This window comes from Panthera pardus, unplaced genomic scaffold (assembly GCF_024362965.1).
Source record: "Panthera pardus isolate Hobbes unplaced genomic scaffold, ASM2436296v1 HiC_scaffold_10, whole genome shotgun sequence".
NCBI lineage: Eukaryota > Metazoa > Chordata > Mammalia > Carnivora > Felidae > Panthera > Panthera pardus.
The window spans coordinates 4,751,250-4,770,674 of record NW_026526655.1 but is presented as its reverse complement, the minus strand read 5'-3'; the positions used below and the strand labels follow the sequence as shown (position 1 = coordinate 4,770,674).

Genomic DNA, 19,425 nt, shown 5'->3' with positions numbered 1-19,425 from the left:
GTTAACTCTAAATGATTCCAGCTACCCTAACTTCGTGGAAAGCCGTAATTTGCACATTTTCCCCCTTTGCTCGCTGTCCTTTGAAAAGATCATGCCTGTCTGTTAGTAATTAGGAGTCGGGTGTGTTGTGCCAGACCTCATTTTGGACACAGGGACACAAAACGCATCTAACTATCATCAGATACCTTAAAGAAATATTCTGCGAACTGAAGTTTATAGCAGCGTCTTTTCTTTACGTGAATGACTCAGGATGAGCAGCATTTGAGACCCGGATGAGCTGGGTCACAGCCACCCCCAGCTGTCAGTGTGGTCACCCGCTACCCAAGAAAATGAGTCACCGTCCGGATGTGAGTGTCCACGAGGCAGCTTTCCGGAAGGGGCCATGTCACTAGATAGCCAGAGCACACGTGCAGGTGCACTTGTCAGCATTAGGATTCGGGTACCGGGACTACCGCTCACCTGTCTTTTCCTTTCTTTGTAATCCAAAGATTACAAGGTGCTCATATGCAAGAGGGCTCTTGGTTAATTTGAAGGGGAAGTTGATGATGCCACTGGCACTAAAAGGCAGTAAGCTTTTTGTGTTCGTAGAGGTTGGAGGAGGAGTCCCTACTATCTTACCCTGTCTTTTTCAAAATTGTGATCCTTTCAATCGTTAGGAAAGACATTCCAACCCGTATAAGGATGAGTTCCGCGTCCCTCTCTGTTTTAATTCTCGAACATGAGTCGTGTGTCCCGTGCACTGCCTCTTGCTTCGGTATTCACGTAACAGTCTGGTATTGAACGTGAGCTCACGGTTCGCATTTTGACACCATTATGGGGAGAATGGGGTCCTGCTAATGGCTTCCTGTCCCCTGCTGCCCCCCCCTCCCCCGCCCCGGGCCCGCCGACTTTCCTGCCGAGGTAGATCGGGGTTCAGAAAGTTCCACCTAATTTGCAGGTAGTGAGAAGAGCTCCCTCTCCCCACCTAACATTCGGGCTGACAGTTAGCTTCCATCACATCCGAAATTACACGATGTAGGGTTGTACACCCGGGGAGATTTGAATTTGTGCTGTCGGCATTTGAGACTGCGCGGAGACATCGGGCTGTTGAAATAGCTACGTAAGGCACCCGAAACTGTTTAGAGAAGAGACTTGCTTATCCAGTAAGCACAACAGCAGCGTGGAAACTGCTGGTGGATTGCTCGCACCCCGCTGCCTTTCCTCCCGGTGATGTGAAACTCCGTAGTTTTGTGAGAAGTCACACTGGTGACAGAAATCAAAATAAGTTAGCCTGTGTTGAAATGGAAGAAACTGTATCCCTGAAATTAAAAAAAAAAAAAAAAGTAAATCGCGGTTTGTGGGTTCAAGCCCCGCGTTGGGCTCTGTGCTGACAGCTCGGAGCCTGGAGCCTGCTTCCGATTCTGTGTCTCCTTCTTTCTCTGCCCCTCCCCTGCTCGTGCTCTGTGTCACTCTGTCTCTCAAAAATAAACGTTAAAAAAAAAAAAAAAAAGTAAAGATTGCCCAGAAAATGTAGCATTCTGAGCTAGTCCGCGTGAGGCAGCCCTCAAGCGTCACCGCTGTTGCGAAGGTGGCGGCCGCGGCGTGTGATGCCCGTGTGGTTGGGGAACGAGGCGCCCAGCCAGCAGCGTCGGGATGCAGTGCCCTTACGTTTGGCACCGTGTCCCCATTTCCTACAGAAGGGAGCACGGGCGCCAGCACCGTGCACAACCTGAGATTTTACCGATGATAATACGATTGTGTTTTCTCTTTGAGAAGCTTCGAAACAGGTGGACCTAGAGCAGTCGATGCCCCAGGAGACAAATGCATGTGTCGGGACCTTGGTATCATCCCGAAAAAGTCCATTTGTTTAAGAGGAAGGAAAAGGCATGGCATTTTACACATTAAAATTGATTATTTCATCAATAGGTTAATAGAAAACCAGACTGCGAGCTCACTTCTTACCTCTACATCCAAACGGTAATGGGAGATGGGAGCATGAAAAATGCAAGGCATATGCAGGTGAGGGAAGAGGTTTGCACTAGAACTCCCCCCACCACTCCCTCCAGAAGGGTGCCCAGCCTCAGCTCTGCCTATTTATATGTAAATGTTTGAGAAAGAGGTAAGTTTCCAGGCTGGGGAGTGCAGCCTCTTTCGTGGCCACCGCTTTCTGGAACTTGTAAAACTGGGGCCAGGACACCAGAGCATCATCTATTGAGATAATTAAACACGCAATTAATTCTGCAAAAGCGTCCGCTGTACCCCAGGGAGCGGATAAATATTCATTGAACGTTTCTAAAGTAAACATTTGAAAACTGTGACTAGTTTGGTTTCCTTTGTCTCGGGCGCCTGGTGTTCGTACCGGTGGGTGCCGGCCGTGACGTTACCTGGGACAGACACCCTGTAGGTAGTTGGTACCTCGAGGATGCGGAGGTAAGGGGAGCTTCTCACCGGGGCGAGACTAAATTCAGGCCCATATACGGTAGAAGGGCCTGCATCCCCAACCTTAAATGCCCACTAGTTTAGGGATTAGATTTCCTAGTAAATTACCGGTGGGTTTTCAAGCTACCAAGTAACTCTTCGGTGTGTTTAGTTATAGCTTACTTTTTCCCGGTTTTAAGTCGGGCGACCCTAAATTACAGCTGCTTTCTGCTTTCCTCATTAGCATAAAATTTGCATCCCGGATATACACTGTTTCAGAATCACTGCGCTTGCTTCCTTCCGTAAGTGTCCTTATTTCTCACACCTAGTTCCTGTTGCCACTGCAAGTAAACCCCGTGTGCACAGAAGTGCTTGGGATTCAGCTCAGCAGCAAAGCTCCTCGCAGAGCCCTGGTCGTCACGGGGGTTCCTTTCGCGACCACCGGGCTTGGCACAGCTAGAGCTGAGCCCACACTCTTGGAGACTGAGCGTCTGGGCTTTAACACGACAGCAGGAGCCAGCACCGCCCTGAGTCCGGAACGTGCCGGGGTGACCCCTGGCCAGCGTGTTCCTTGTCTCTGCGTCAGTCCGTGAACCAGAGGGTCGGCCTGGCTTCCCCAGGAGCGCCTCTTATTCCCCACGTTAAACGGTTAGCCCCAGAGAGCCTGATGGCGGGTTTGACCGCTTTCTTCTCCTGGCCGTGGAGGTCGAGAGAGAGATGGCCAGGCGTGCCTCTTCTTCAGAAACCTGGGTGACCGCGTCCGCCACGGACACGCTGGCGTGCCTGCCCGTGTGGTGGCCGTCCGGCCCGTGGATCTGTGGCTGTGCCTTCAGCCGGAAGACTTGCACCACAGGAGGCTCCCTACTTAACCTCTGCTCTTGATGAAGTGCGTCCTCCGAAGGGCTGACCGGAGCCAGCCTCTCCACCACAGGTGTCTCGGCCCCGAGTGTGCGGTTGGGAGGGTGGGGGCCAGGTGAGGCGAGAATGTGTGCCCAGAGAAGAGTGCCTGAGGAGGTCGGGGACCCCTTCCCGCCCCACTCTGCACACGGTGGCGGGTTCATGCTGTGGCTCTCTCCCAAACCCAGGGTTCTTCGTGGGTAACTGGCCATCTGTCTTTTTTTTTTTTCCCCCTCGGATGCTCTCTTTGATGAGTTGAGAGCTTGGGGCGTGTGCTCTGGGCCCCTCAGAGCTCCATTCAGAGCCTCCAGAGGCCCCCATAGGAAGGAGAAGGGCCTCCACCCTCTGACGACAGCAAGACGATAGCCGAGTTTTGCCGGTGCAGGCTGCTGTCCAGATGAACGCGTGTCGGGGGGGAAACAAGTCCAGCGTTAAGGGCTCCGGCTATTCAGGGCCTACCTTGTGCAGCATACACGTGAACCGCGAGTCACCGGGGTCTCTTTTGATTTGACACATTCCCAGCGTTCTGCCAAATCAAAGGGCTCATGGCTGCTGGCATCCTAGCTCCTTCAAAAGATGCCACCCGTCGCCAAGAAGGCCAGCCTGGCACTGTTTGGAGTGGCCACGTGTCCAGCCCAGCAGGGCGGGAGCGACGCATGGGCTTCCTTGCCCGGGCCTTAGTTTGATTTCACGCCAACCTAATGATGCCGGCTGGCACGCCTCCCCCACTCTCGATCGCCCTGTGCCAGGAGCAGTGGGGGGAAGGGGGGTGCCGGGGGTGGGGGGGGGGTGCGGGTCTCCCTCCCCTCCCCCCCCCACCCCGGTGCACACCTGCCTCCCAGGAACCGCTGGCTCGGAGGTGACGTCACGAGCTGCTTTGACATTTCTCCCCTTTTCATTTGTTTTATTTTCCTTTTTGTTTTCTCTCTTTCCCCCCGCCCCCTTCTCTGCTCTCGGGATGCAGCCAAGCGCAAGGCATGGAAACTAAACCGTGTTGGTAGCCTGCGAAATATATACAGCAGCAGCGGCACCAACACCGAAGGTAACGCCGCGCCCCCCGCCCTCGCGCCCGCGTGCAGCCGCATGCCCCTCATTGTGTCTGCAGACTCATCCCCGCGCCTCCATCGCCCGTCCGTGTGCTTGATTTTGCCATTCATGTTACTTTCAGCTTACTTAAATTTTGACCTTTCGCTTCAGTCCTAGAGTAGTGATGTTTAAATTACTTCAGAAACCTATTTTCTCCTCTTTTTTTTCTTTCCCTTTATACATGCGGGCACTCAATGTAATATTTCCCGAGTTATTACAGTTTTTAAAAGTGTTAGTATCAGGTGTAATGATCTGTAGCCAAACACAATAGTGTGCCGTGACATTTAAGTAACAGTCTTAATTTGTTTTGTGGACGCATACTCCATAATGCCGGTGCAGCTCTAATCCAGAGGCAGCCAGGCCCGGGTCATTTGCATGGGGCTGCTGTTGCTTGTAAATTCAGTACATTGTTGCGTTTCTAAAGGTCGTCTGGTGCCAAAGTTCACAAATTGACTCGCGTTGCTTTTTCCACCGAAGACAGCCGCCCCTGCTTTTGTATAATAGCAGATTGAATTTTTCCCACCTTCGTTGGAACAACACAATTATAAATTGCCTCTTTTTTTTTTTTTTTTTTTTTTTTTATGATTGCAAATGTCAAGGGTCAGAATTATTTTGTTGCCAGGCAAAGGAAAACCAGCGTCAGCCCACGTGAGTGTGTAAGGGAGGCTGGTATACAATGAGCACGATGCAAAATAGGTCACAATCCAGCGATCTTGGTATAATAGGGGGACATTTTTTTTCACTTAAGTGCAAGCCAAATGGGTCAAGTAATCGCCAGCTCGTGCCCTAACACTAATTGACTTATTTGGGGATGATTATAACTGTAATATTTTTCTTAATGTCACTGTTTTCTGGGCTGTTGATTTTAGCGATTGCCAAGCAGTGGCATTAAATCTCTTGTAAATTTTAAATTGCACGCTATTTCTGTAAACAAGTCCCTCTCTTCACATCCTGATCATTAACCTTTGCTGATTTATATCACCATCCTCTTTTCCTTCCTTCCACAATTACTCCTGTCTTGCTGCTGAAAGGCCTCTTCTCAGCCAGGAAAAAAAAAAAAAAAATGAATCTGGAAAACAAAACTACATTTTCACGATGGCTTGTTAAAGGCCTATTTTTTAATCATAATTTTTTTCATTCCTCAAGGGGACGTTGTCGTCTGTGAAGGTACCAATGGAGCTTGACCCCCTTGGTATCTTCTTTCAAAGCATTCATTCCAGAAAGACAAAATGAGAGAGAAAAATAATAGAAGGTTAAGAACACTCACACGCAGCTTCATTTTTTGTTGTGTTTTAAAGGGTGTTACATGTACTCCGTCCCTACTCTTGAGTATCAGTTTTTCAGCTTAGGCCGCATATCATTTCTTCTCCCTGTGTCCTTTTCAAATATGTTTTCCTCTTGTGTGTGTACGCGTTTGTCACAACAAATTTGTTTATTGACTTCCAGCCTTTAAAAAAAAAAAAAAAAAGGTGACGTCTGGTTTCACGTGTGGTTGTATACAAAGCTGGGGGACAGTAAGGAGGCAGACAGACAGTTCCCCTGGGACTTGCTCACGGGCCTTCCTGGAGACTGGCCGACAGGTGTGACAGGTGTCACGTACGATGTGCAGAAGTGGGAACTTCTCACCTTGACCAACCAGGTAATCTGCGGTGTCTGCCCCGCCCAGTGCTCCTGGCTGGGGAGGGACAGTGACGCACACGCTGCTCCCTGAAATCTGTAAATGCCAGAAAAGGCTGCATCTCGGGGTCCCACAGTCCGTTGCCAGCAGGTACTAAAGGCAGGCAGTCCTGGGCGTATCGGAGTAAATAACGACCATAGAGCCTACGGTGCGTCCCGTTTTCTCTCGCTTCTGTTCAGTGTCGACTTACGTGTGTGAATCTCTAACTGAGCGGCCTGGTCTTTCTTCATTGACTTTGGGTCTCAGATCCATTCTGTATGCATGGTCTCATTTCATACCACTTTTAACTGTACGTTACCAAATTCGTGTAGTCATACGAATTATCAGGACGCCCTTCTGATTTCCAGTCTTTTGCCGTGTGACATCAGCATGTCTGTAAAACGATCTTTGATGAAACTTCGTACCCTGAGCATTGCACGTCATGTGGTCACCTGAGGTCTTGAGCATTCCATTAAATGTCCCCATCCCCAGGTGGAGTATTTTTTGAAGGGGTCCCTTGCGTGATATACACAGAGGTGCCTCTGGACACCCGAAGTGCAGTTAACGGCCAAGTTTCCTGGGGAGAGAGTTAGAAGCTGAGTTTCAGGAGTTTAGGGGAGGGCACGCACCGTGAACCAGGCACCGTCCCAGGAGCACATCCACTCCTATGAGCGGCCCTCCGTGCGACCCGGGGCGGAGGCGTCCGCACCCCCCCCCACCCCCCCCCGCCCTTTCCAGACCCAGAGTGCAGCTCAGGCTGCCTGGAGCTTCAGGCTGGTGAGAGATGGGCAGGACCGGGCTTGGACCCCGTGACCTCTCTCCAAAGCCCTTTTCCTCCTGCGTCCACTCTTTTCCGACCTCTGGGCTGCATGATTTCAGCTCCCGTACGTGCCACCCTGCCGGCAGGTACCACAGCGGAGACGGGACGTTGGAATCCCGGAGGCAGAGTGTGCGTCCGGATAGCTCAGCTCCGGGACCTGGATCCTCGTGGAGGGGCGGTGCACCGACGTCAGGAGTGGACCAACAAGGACCACCCAGAGCTAGTGAGGGAAACACCCAGACGAGGTTAGACAACAGACAAAAGTGTGCTCTCTCCTCCTCTTTTCTGTCCGTTTGGGTTCGTTATCTCCGAAACCGAGATGGAAACTTGATCTTTGATGTTGGACTACGTTTTACATCTCTGTTACTTTACAAAAACTCAACTCTTTGCCAGGGTTGGTGAGATTTAAGTTCTTTCAACGAGAATGAGCTTGAGTTTTGCCATCTCAGAGGTTGGTGAAATGGGGGTGGAAGGTGTGTCGGTGATTGGATTCCCCGGTTCGTCGCTGCCTCCGAGCCCAGAGGGAAAACACCTCCACGCCAGGCAGCTGAGGGCAGACGTGGGAGCGTTCGCCTCCGTGGTCCGCGTCTTTCCGAGGAAGAACAGAGAGAACTGGGCAGAAGGTGGACGCTGCGTCTGGGAGACGTGGAAGGAAGGCCTGTTGCATTGTGGGCAGCGGGTCCCCCAGAGCAGGGGCCACACGGAACCCAGGCGCTGCCTTCAGGCATCAGCTTCCCTGCACACCTGGAGACAGGTGTGATTGTCATCCCTGTGGGACGAACAGAGAGACTGTTCCGGGACACGTGATGAAGCATTAATGGGCAAAGGCGAGATGCGTTGGGGAGCAAGGGGTATTTCTTGGGGTGCGAGGCCCACGCGCATTTTGTGAGCTGAGAAAGCCACCTCAGGCCACAGATGATGCTCTCACCCAAGTCCCAGCCAGGTTCAGTTTTAGCCTGAAGTCCCAATCCAGCCTTGTCTTGGGTGCATTTCCGTGGATCTGGAACTTGCCCCAGAGACAGGCCTGTGATCCCTGTTTGGACTGCCTCCCCGCGCCTCAGTGGGCCAAATGGGGGGACCCAGGGGTCCCAGGCACTGTGATCGCAAACAGGCCCCACGTGGAGAAGCTCAAGCTTTTCGGAGACCAGCACAGCTGATCGCGTTGGACCTGTGTCCGGGCCCTTCCTGCACCGGATGGCAGGGACAGTCCCCACTCACATGAGCAGACCTCACCACCCAGCGTCCCCGGTCCCAGTGCCGAGGCTTCCGCCCCATTCAGTTTGAGGCAAATAGATGACAGGCATATGTTTACGCCTCACCCCTGAGGGCGTGACAGGCTTGCTGGGGTCTCAGGTCCCTGCCTGGGTGGGTCCCGGGCAGGGGGACAACGGAAGGGCTTACCGTCAGGTCAGGAGGTTGGGCGAAGACCCTGGCACGGAGGGAGGGAAAAGAAGTTCCAGAGGAGGCCCTGGGCGCCCTGGGGGTCCGTGGAGAGCAAAGCTCCGTGCACTGGAGGGGTTCAGGAGCAGCTTCACCGTCCACGGGATTCAACAGGAGCCACAACTGAACGCAGCTCTGAACAGCTTCCTGGCACCCCGCCCCGTGACTCCCAGCCACCCCCGAGGGAGGCCATCTCCTCCACATTTTGCAGAAGGAGAAACTGAGGCGTGGGGAGGGGCGGTCCAGTGCCCCTGGAAAGCACCTCGGCAGGTGGAGACTGGGCTGGGCACTGGGGTTGAAGCCGCAGCCCAAACCCTGGACGTGGGCTCAGCCACAAGCACGGAGCACACGTAGGCTTGAGCGGAGAGGTGCAGACGCCCTGCTGGGGCCGCGATGCTCTGTGGACAGCCGTCACCGTCACCTCACCGTAGCGAGGGGAACGGCGCTGCCCCTCCTTAGCCGGTGTGACGGGTTTTCTCCTGTGGTGTCTGGACCCAGCCAGGTACTTCCAGTCACACTTTGATCCTTGGTCAGAAATTTTGCACACCTCGTGTTTGTGAGCAGCAGCGTGGGCAGTGCTTGTGAGCCCAGACCCTTGAGCCAGAAGGTCTGCGTCCAGTTCTGGAGTCCCCACTGTTCCTCGGTCCCCCCCATCTGCACACTGGGGGGACGATGGCCCCTACGCAGGCGTGGCGAGGAGTCGGCACGTTAACACATCCAGGGTCCACGTGCGCCCCTGCCAGTCCTTGTCTCGTGTCCGGAGTACCTCAGATTCTCTCATTCCCAGAAAACTCGGAGCTTGAGAAAACGTTCACATGGCGAGGAGCAGAGGTTCAGCAGGAGGTGTTGCCCTGAAAATGTAAGAGCCTCTTTTTTCCAGACTTTTAAAGCTACCCCTTCCCAGTTGCATCACTGTCCTCGTCAAAGGAACCATCAGACGCAGACATTTGGCGTCGGGAACAGTCGTGCCTGGCCGATCCCGGCTGTCCTGCCCCCGCCTGGCTTGCTTTCTCCAAAATGAAGACACACAGCCTGCCTCGAGGGGTAATCGAGGAAGACAGACGCCCACAAAGCTCTCGCCACAGAGCTCGGGCCCCTGCTCAGGGTGACCACAGGGCTCGCCGTTAAATTGTTATAAAGACTTACTTCATAGGAAAATAACTCCAAGAATACAGCCCGGGGAGGGGATCTAGAGGACCATTTTTTTAGGCCTGTTGAATGTATTGGTGGAAGGCGGAATCGGCCAAAGCAGGCACTGGCCAATGGTGAGTGGCCCAGGTTAAGAACTCATCCAGATAAATTAAGATTGGGGAAACCCTTTCGTGGGAAATAACTCCAGAATTGACTTTTGGGGGAGAGAAGCAAGGTTGCTTGTTTTTTCCAGCCCTCGACTTCTAAAAGAATGACGATACTGTTGGCCATCCCCGTGGTGAGCGGTAGCTGGGGGGCTGGGAGGGGGGGCACCCCACACGGGCAGTGCACGAGCCGCCCAGCACAGCAGAGCCCACGCAGTCCTTCCACCAGGAGATCGGGGACCCTGGAAAGTGATGGATGTACATTGGAATGAGTGGCAAATGGTAACTGCAGAGCACTGCTTAGGGACCAGATAAATTACAGCAGGTACCTCTGGGTTTTCCTTCTCTTTCTAAACCAAGAGCTTGGACCTTTAGCTTTCCTATAGTGCCTGGACCGTGAGCAAGCACCAGGAATATGTTAACACAACCTTCCCCCCCCCCCCCCCATCGAAGTGTTGTCGGTTTTGGATCGGACCGTTTATTTTTTTCAGGAGCTCTGTTTTAGATACCCTCCTTAATTTCAGAAATGCCTCGTGTCCCACGGTTCTGGAAGCCAAAGCTAATAGAATAGAGTTCCGTGGTGCCTGGCTCTCAGACTGCCCTCCCAGCTCTCTCTAATGTGTTTGGAAAACAGAAACCTCCTTTGTGTTTCACGAGAATCTTCCTGTGACAACAGCGGTAAACATCCCTAACTTTGTGACCTCCCTCCGGGGGCTCACTTATTCACAGAATTAATTCCGTTCTTGTCCTAATTTAAGCCACTGTACAAAACCTCTGTGGGACTCTGGGCTAAACAAAGATATTTACCAAATTCAGAGCTTGCAGAAATATTTACCTGAGAACCATGAATCTCATGTGTTCATAATGACCAGAAATCACAGGTTGGTTTTTTTTTTGTTCCCCTTTCTGCTTAAAATTAACTCCTCAAGCGGGAGGAGGGAGTGTTTTCTTATGTATTATTCTGTTGCCATGGGTCTCAATTCTTCACGATCCTGGACCATAGTCTTTAGGCTTTCTTCCACATTTATCGTGTCCTATGAAAATGGGAGAAATATTGAAAATAAATATAAACTGACTTTTTATATCCTGGTGGGTTTGGACTGAAACCTTAAACGTGTGGTTTTCATAATCGAGTAAAATATCTAAACCACATGCCTATTTAATATATGCTTTGGAAGCAGAAACGTTGTAGTATTTTACCACATGTATGGCTCAAAGATTAGCATAAAAGCCTGGGGCTGTGTACCACATAACCTTGAATGATCTCGTAGCGCGGAGATCGAGGTAGGCCCGGAGAGGGGGCCGAATGGCAAATGTGTCCTCTCTCTGTTTCCAACATCAACGAATTGATAATGGCGGCACGGGGAATTGCGTTGGGAAGGATTCTGAGGCTGTGTCGGGGCTTTGGGAAGTTGTGGATGTCTCTTCTGGCAAAAGGAAGGGAGGGACAACACACCTTCGTCATCCTAGTCCAGCCTAATGCCTCCCTCCCAGTTGATGCTGAGATCAGAGTGGGGGACGCTGAGATAAGAGTTGGGGGGCAGGGGGCGGGCAGCTGGCACCTCCCAGTCCGAGGGGAGCAGAGCGGGAAGGGTGGTAGAGGGAAGCGTGTCCCCAGAGAGGGCCCCAAAATCGGTAGGACTTGAAGAAAAGACAGCGTGGAGTTTCGGGCAGAAACTGGGGGAGACCCCTGGCTATACTCGCTTGATAATGAGGAAAAATGACTTGGCCAGACGTTAAAGTCGCTATGAACACATGAATCGGGGTGCTGCGGCATACCCTAAAATAAAAGTCCTAATTCTCCAACAACGGAAGCCTTAAGTGGAGAAGACCGCCGTCTCCCTACAAGTCTTGGCTACTTTATCATCAGATCACTTAAATGGTGACCACCCGGAAGCCCCTGGGCTTTGTGGACCCCGGACTTGTATCAGCCACCTCTGGAAAGCGGACGTGTCTCTCCTCTCTGCTGGACGTCTCCTCACCGCACGGCTTAGATAACACACTCTCATCCTGTCCGTTGTTAACTATGTCAGGAAGGATGCTTGGCCTCCCGGATACCGCCGAGCATCAGGGGTCTGGGGTCCAGCTTTGTAGGGGCTCCCCAGAAAATGGACTCCGATTTCCCGCCTGGCCGGTGGAGACAGCTGCAGACACCTGAGCCCTTCTAAATTCGGAAGAGGAACAAATCTCGATATCGTCACTCGCCTCACCCCTGCATCTCAGAGACATTTGAGCCGTTGTGCATCCGTTGGGCACAAGGGTCCGGATCGCCTTGGCCCCTGCGTTTAAAACAGCGCGACTGCTGTGTTTCTTGGAACCACCGCTGAGGACAGAGGCGCGCATCCATCCGACTCCCCTCCCCTCTGACCCGCTCGCCCAAAATGCACCCCCGTCAGCCATCTCCTGTTGCAAACAGCTTCCAAATGTACAACAGTTGAAGCTGCTTTGAGTCCTTTTAACCCTTTGTCTGCTCAGGCTCCGCAAAAATAATTGATGACTGATTGGCCCATTAACCTTTAAAAAAAAAAAAAGTTTGACAGCCCAGACTTGTGTAACGAGGAGGGATTCCTTGTGAAATCGGTCTGATGGCTGACTTGCTTGCCCCTAAGGAGGCAAAATTAGCCCCACGGGGCCTCGTCTGCATAGAAACTGGACGCAATTAGTGTAATATCCGGTGTTATTAATGTCGTTTGGAATAATTGGGCAGGTTGATTTCGACAGGTTCATGGCGCTAAAATACTATTATAGTGGACCTTTCCGCAGCTAACTGTTAAACACGGAAAACTGTTCAAATCCCTGCGAGCCCAATCACAAAACTTTATTCAACAGCTCAGCCCCGGAATGTCATGCCGTGAGACAACACAGTTCTTCATCAAGGGCTTCGGGGTGTGGGTGGCGCTCTGATTTGTCCTTGTCGAGGGCCCGGGGATTGGATTCTGCCGATGACGTTGTGCATCTGAGACCAAGAAAACACGCTCGTAATGTCCGTGCCCTCAAGACTCCTTGCAACCTGAGTTCTATTTTTACAGGATGAATTAAGTGTGAGTCGCCATAGTCGTCACAAACAGGCGGTTTGTATTAGCGAAATGAAACCACTCGAATGGAAAAACGGCAACGGTACCTTCCGACGGCCCAAGTGCCCACTCTGCACATTTTAAATGAGGGTGGCAGGGGAGACTAATGTCCAGTCTGTCTCCCTGACTGGCCTCACGCTGCCGGTTATTCTTGGTATGCATAAAACTAAAATGTCACCGTCGTCACTTCACGATGTGACGGAATCCTTCTGGCCCGGCGGCGACCTGAATAAGCCAGTATCATCTGGTAGAAATTCTCTTCTGAACGTGAGGAGGAACGTATTAGTGTTTGTCCCTACAGAAGAAGGGAGAATGTGGGGGCCCGGAAATCGGCTGTTTACTTCATCGGTGCAAATAGTCGCTTGCCGTGAGCGAGGACCAAGTCCAGAGATTGACCAGGCATTGACCTAACAGGATGGCCGGTGGGCAGGTCGGTGCCCCCCACCAGAGCGAGGCCTTTTCGCCCCTGGACTGGTCAGGACTGGCTTTGGAAGCGACAGAAATCCAATTTAAAGGAGCTTCAACCAAGAAAGGAAGCAGGCAGGCTCACGCCAACTCCAGCTGGCTCCGGGGGCCCCTGCACCCCGGAACCGGGAGCATATTGGGCACTTTCATTCTCCTCACTGCTGGACAGCGGCCTTCTCACCTTTCGCGGGCAGGGGCTTCAGTCCCAGAGGTTTTCCTTGGCGTGGAGGCGCAAAGGCTCCTGTACCCGCAGGGCGCGTCTTACCAAGTCCCAGGTTAGAGAGGAAGGTGCTCTGTGGCCCCAACCCAGCTACGGAAACTTGGAGAAGGAAACGTGGCACACGTGACCCCTACTAGATCAGAGAAGAGCAGCCAAGAGCACCCTGTGCTCGGATCGTCCTGGCATAGATGGGACTGTCCCTCCTCCCGGTGCTGACTGATCACCAAAGATGTCAGCTGGACAGTCCCCGGCTCATGACTGTCACATCAGGACCTCATGTCACGGGAGCTGTGACCACAGCAGGGCAGATGAGATGGCTTCTGCTAGCCGGTCATCCTGTCCCTCGACCTTTTCTAGACAGGACCAGGTTCAGAGTCGTCACTAGTGACAAGCTGGGTAGAGAGTTCTGGGAAACTCCTTTCCAAAGACCCACTACCTTGGGGTGCCTGGGGAGCTCGCCCAGTTGAGCTTCCAACTCTTAATTTCAGCTCAGGTCCTGATCTCCTAGTTTGTGGGATCGAGCCCCCCTTGGGGCTCTGCGCTGAGCATAGAGCCTGCTTGAGATTCTCTCCCCCTCCCCCCGACTCATGCGCTCTCTCTCTCCCTCAATAAATTAGAAAAAAGTAAAAGACACACCACCTTGACTTTCTGACATTGGTAGCAGAAAAAGGCAGTGGGAAGTGAGGAGCCCCTTCTGTCTCCCACCGGACACCTCATGAGAGTTCCTTTCCTTTATATGTTGGTTATTAAGGGGCACCTGGGTGGCTCAGTTGGTTAAGCGTCTGACTTCAGCTGAGGTCATGATCTCACGGTTTGTGGGTTTGAGCCCCTCATCGGGCTCTGTGCTGACAGCTCGGAGCCTGGAGCCTCCTTCGGATTCTGTGTCTCCCTCTCTCTGTCCCTCCCCAGCTCGTGCTTTCTTTCTCTCTCTCTGTCTCTACTCTCTCTCAAAAATGAATCAATGTTAAAACATATATATATATATTTTTTTTTAATGCAATTGCTCTCTAATCCTTGTTCTTTTTTTTTTTAATCTTGGGAGGCAGAGAAAAGCCATACAACAGGTATAATTCAGTTCTGAAATTCTAACTATATCTGTGAGTGTTAACATATTGCTCTCCCTCCAAAAAAAAAAAGAAAGAAAGAAACACGTAAAGACAGTAATATCTGGGGAAACGCGGGATGCCGTAAGCGTAAGCTGGGCGCCTGCGGCGGGTGGCGGGTGTGGACCACAAGTAGTAGACCGCGTGCCCAGGTTTCAATCCCTTATTCAGGAAGCGAGGCATCCCAGCTACCCAGCTTCTGATAAAGACCTCTCCCCGCCAGGGCCCAGAATCTACAAGAAGGCTGAGTGGCTCCCCTCCTGGGGGTGCCTCTTGCCTGAGACAGCGTGGGGTTCCATCCTCCTTGTCCACAGTGAGCTGGACCCCTCTCCTCCGGGCGGCCCACCTGGCAGAGGCCGGGCCCGGCATCAGAGGCACCGCCAGCTTAGCCCTCGGGAGCCTTGCTGGAGCCCACAGGGGCAAGACCCGAGCGTCTGTCTTCTGCCAACTCTAGGCCCGGGGTTCAGCTTAAAACGGAAACAGTCGCTGCAGAATAGCCTCGGGGATGAGTCCTGACGTCCACACCTGCCCCGTGACGGAGGGGGCCTCTGTGCGTGCTCCCATACGCCTTAAAAACAGCACACACACAGACCGTCACAGTGATCAGTCACGACGCTCACTGTGGCCCCACCTGCCGTCCCCGTTCGTGGCTTCGTTATTTCTATAAGCGGGTGCCTTTCGAGGCGGACAGGCCCTCCCATGTAAAAAGCACGCTGTCTCAGACGCATCGGGGTTTTGAGTGTGGGTACAGTTGGGTCTGAACTGGGTCGTGAAAGTTCCTCGTGCTCTCCAGGGTTCTTCCGGCTGTTCGTCGGCCTTTCCTCAAGAGCGCGTGTCCGCCAGGCCCGGCTCCCGGGATGTCCTGCATCCGTTTATTTGCTCTTTGCTCCGTTGAGGCTTATCGGTGCTTCGTTATCATCAGCAGGCCCCGCCAGGGCCTCAGCTGCCAGGAGGCGAGGCGTGAAACCCGCCCCGGCCGCTTGCACACTCTGACCCGTCACCTCGAAGCTCGGGACGGGGTCCGCTCCTCGCCACCTGTTTAATGAGTGCAGGTTCCAGGCGATCCTTTATATTGTTGCTTTTGGGGAGTTACCCGCTGTTCTCTGTATCTCTCCTTCCCAACCTCCCAGATGGAGAGAAATGTATTTATAAACAGATATATGCAAATATGATCTCTGTTTTAGGGTACAGAAATGCCACCAGCCTGGGTTCAGGCCCTGCATCAGGCAATGTGCTAACAGCTCAGAGCCTGGAGCCTCCTTTGGATTCTGGGTCTCCCTCCCTCTCTGTCCCTCTCCAGCTCACGCTCTCTCTCTCTCTCAAAAATGAATCAATGTTAAAAAAATATATATATATATTTTTTTTTTTTTTAATGCAATTGCTCTCTAATCCTTGTTCTTTTTTTTTTTGCTGGTGGCATTTCTGTAAACTGGTCTTGTATCTTGTCCATGTTCTATGTTCTTATGTCTCAGAATTTGTCAGTTAGTTGAGGTTTCCTACATAAACAGTCTTGTAATCCATGAATTTGTGTCTTTCCAGTCTTCAGATCTTCTATTTCTCTGTCTTGTCTTACCGCATTGCCCCGCAGGGTCGAACAGAGGCTGTTATGATGAGCTGCTTTGCCTCGATCACCCTTTAAATTTTTTTTTAATGTTCATTTATTTTTGAGAGAGAGAGACAGACAGACAGATTGCAAGCAGGGGAGGCACAGAGAGAGAGGGGGAGGGAGACACAGAATCCGAAGCAGGCTCCAGGCTCCGAGCTGTCAGCACAGAGCCCGACGTGGGGATCGAACCCACGAACCATGAGATCATGACCTGAGCCGAAGTCAGATGCTCAGCTGACTGAGCCCCGCAGGCGCCCCCACCTTGGGCACCCTTTAACTGATGTGAAATGAACTCTTCTAACATTTCATCGTGAAGAAGAATAATGATGCGGTGGGGTGCGGATAGGTGCCCTGTGTCCAACAGAAGGACAAAGCGTTCCTAGTTTGATAAAAGATTTCGGTCACGGTTATTTTCTTATTTGAGTGTTTCCCCCCCTCTGATTCGGAAGGTGCACATTCTGCTGCTTTTCTCATCAAGGTCGACCCTCATGTTCCATCACGTGAGCCTCACTTGCCCAAATCCTACGTCCGTTCTCGGCCTCCCTGCGGAAGCATGTGCCGCCCTGGGACACGTCGGCTCCACTCGCGCATCTCTGATTCTTTCGTTTTCCCTAAAGGAGACGTTATTGTCAGAAATAGTTTGTGACACAGTTTTTGCTTACACATATCGACATATCTGTCTATTCATCTATACACCAGTCCTTCCCTAGCTCTCCCCTTCTTTCTAGAATCTTCTGAAGCTTATCTCAGTAGTTCCTTTAGCGAGGATCTGTTGGTAATAGGCTTTTTCCATAGTTCTTTTTTTTAATGTTTTATTGTTTTATTTATTTACTTATTTATTTAGAGCGCACACGCACACAGGAAGGGACAGAGGAGGGGGAGAGAGAGACTCTGAAGCAGGCTCCACACAATCAGTGCGGAGCCCCATGCAGAGCTTGGTCCCACAACCGTGAGATCATGCCCTGCACCAATACCAAGAGTGGGATGCTCAACTGACTGAGCCACCCAGGCGTCCCTGTTTTTGGGGGGTATTTTTGTGTTTTTTTTTTTTCTTCCTGTATAAAATATATTGCATTCTTTTTCTTCACGGAAGGTTCTCCTGGGTCCCAAGTCTACACTGACGTTATTTTCTCCCGGGACTCAGGATATTATTCCTCTGTCTTGCAGCTTTGATTGTCACTCTTGAGACGTCCATCATCCATATGGCTGCCAGTTTGGTTTTTTTTTTAAGAGCAATCCACCCTTTCTTGCTTTGTGTTCTTAAGGGCCTCTTTTTGTCTTTGGTTTTCCACAGTTTCCTAAGCTTTTGGTGTGGTTTTCATTGCTGTGATCCTTCTGGGTGGATGTCATTTCCGTGTCTAGAGCTCCGATCGTTTCACAGCCCCGCGCGCCTCCCACCGTTTGCCCGGCAGTGAGATGTGTGTGTCGCACCTTCCCCGCACCCGTCATTTCTGACCCACAGGGTCCTTGCTCATTTGTCTACCGTTTCAGCCAGTCCCTCCAGGTCTCTCCTCTCTGCACTTACCGCCCCCCCCAACCAGCGCCTTTCACCCCATCCCTGGCGGGCTTGTTTCGTTAACCATTATAATTTGAATTTCCAAAAGATCTACCTTTTTTTAACGATCTGCCTGATCAGTTTTCATGGTCTCCTTTTTTTGAAAATTTAGGATCCCGTGTTTTCATTTCTTTAAACATTTTACGCATAATTACTTTGAATTCTGTACCTGAAATCCTCTGGATCTAAATCCGCTCCCCCGTCTCCCGTGTGTTCGGTGTTTTGGGTTCTGAGTTCATACGCGGGGGATCTTTGTGGAATGCTTTCCCTCCGAGGAGGTGCCAGGAGCCAAGGAGGTTCTGCAGACCTGAGCCCGTATCCCCTTCCTTTCCGGATCACTGTGGGGGGTGGGGGGTGGGGGGGGGAGGCGTGGGGGTAGCATTCACCTGCAGGCGTTTAAAACCCAGTGCTCGAAGTTCTGGTTTATTAATCCCTGGGTGTGATTTGGGGAGGGGGAGACAGGGTAGGCTACGGGCTTAGAGGTGATGCCTTCCTACACGTCCATCGACGCCACAACACGTGTGTTTCCTAGGAAAGCCCCGCACACGTGTCTGCCGCGTGACAGGAAGGTTTGGTGGGAAGGGGCGGGGTCACACCCAGGGGTGTGGAAGCCACGCCCAGGCCGATGCAGGAGCACTCACCTGCTGGTGTCAGGAGTGCGGCACGCGTGTGTTGCATAAGCTCAGAGGGACCGTTCAGGCCGAGCCACGACTCGTGAAGTGGTCAGGTGAGGGCCGAAAGGAGGAGATGGGGAGAGCGGTACAGAGCCGGCCTCCGTAAGCAGTGTTGAGCTGATTAGGGAGCAGTGGGAAGAGGGAGAGGATGGGATCTGGGTGAGTCTGAAGGCTTATGACTAGAAATGGCGTTGTAAGCATCGACAGAAGTCGTGAAAACCAAAGAGGAGCCTTCGGAGATGACAGCAGACGTGTTTCCATGCATGTTAATTTGATGCGAGGCCAAAGTATCTAAAGAGTATCTGTAGGCATTTTTTTAAACCCCTAAGTGATTGGATTTGGGGGTCAGAGATACAGATCTGAGAATTGTCCACATAAGTTAGAAGTGACTGTCTAAGCGTTAGAAGGAAAGGAGCCCTCAGAAGTGGTGAGGCACAGCCATGAAATAAACCCCCAGGGTATGTATTCACACCTGGCCGCATGAAGAAGGGCCAGGGAAGGCAAGAAGAAGCTGTGATTTAAAAGATAGCGGAGCGCCTGCGTGGCTCCGTTGGTTGAGCCCCTAACTTCGGCTCAGGTCATGATCTCACGGTTTGCGAGTTCGAGCCCCACATCGGGCTCACTGCTCTCAGTGCAGAACCCACTTCAGATCCTCTGTCCTCCTTCTCTCTCTGCGTCTCCCTTGCTTTCCTCTCTCTCAAAAATAAATACACATTACAAATAACTTTAAAAAAAATAAAGAAAACTCTAGCTGAGCATGAAAAAGCTATGGCAGGACGGTACTGAACCCACCCATCCCTCCTTCCCCCAGGGCAGACGTTGCTAGTTGATTGTCGCGCTCCTTCTCCAAGAGCCTGGAGCCAGCCTTGGAATCCTCAACACGGATTCTTGGCAGCTGCCCAGAACTGTTTCAAAAAAGTTGAGAACTGTCCTGCATCCCTACCATAGCATCTCAGGGTAGAAAGGCCCTATGGGTCGCCTCTGAGATGCCAAATTTCCACCAGGCTCCCTTAGAAGAGGACACACAACAAGGGATTGAACTCCTCAAGGGTGCAGAGACCCAAAGTTGGCTGTTGCATCTGTGGACAGCCCCAAGGGGGAGAGACTCTTCTGCAAGTACAGACCGGAATATTTCG

At 52.0% G+C, this 19,425-nt stretch overlaps 1 protein-coding gene across 18 annotated transcripts in view; it reads left to right on the top strand.

Annotated features, from left to right (window-relative positions):
* Positions 1-19,425, top strand: part of AGAP1 (ArfGAP with GTPase domain, ankyrin repeat and PH domain 1) — a 546,313-nt gene that overhangs the window by 449,021 nt on the left and 77,867 nt on the right. For 13 of the 18 annotated variants that reach the window (XM_019445480.2, XM_019445481.2, XM_053903421.1 and 10 more), the window contains one exon: positions 4,259-4,336. The exons of the other annotated variants lie outside the window; for them this stretch is intronic. In XM_019445480.2, coding sequence (XP_019301025.2) covers positions 4,259-4,336 — 78 coding nt within the window. Of the gene's footprint in view, positions 1-4,258; positions 4,337-19,425 lie in introns of those variants that run through there. 18 annotated transcript variants of the gene reach the window in all.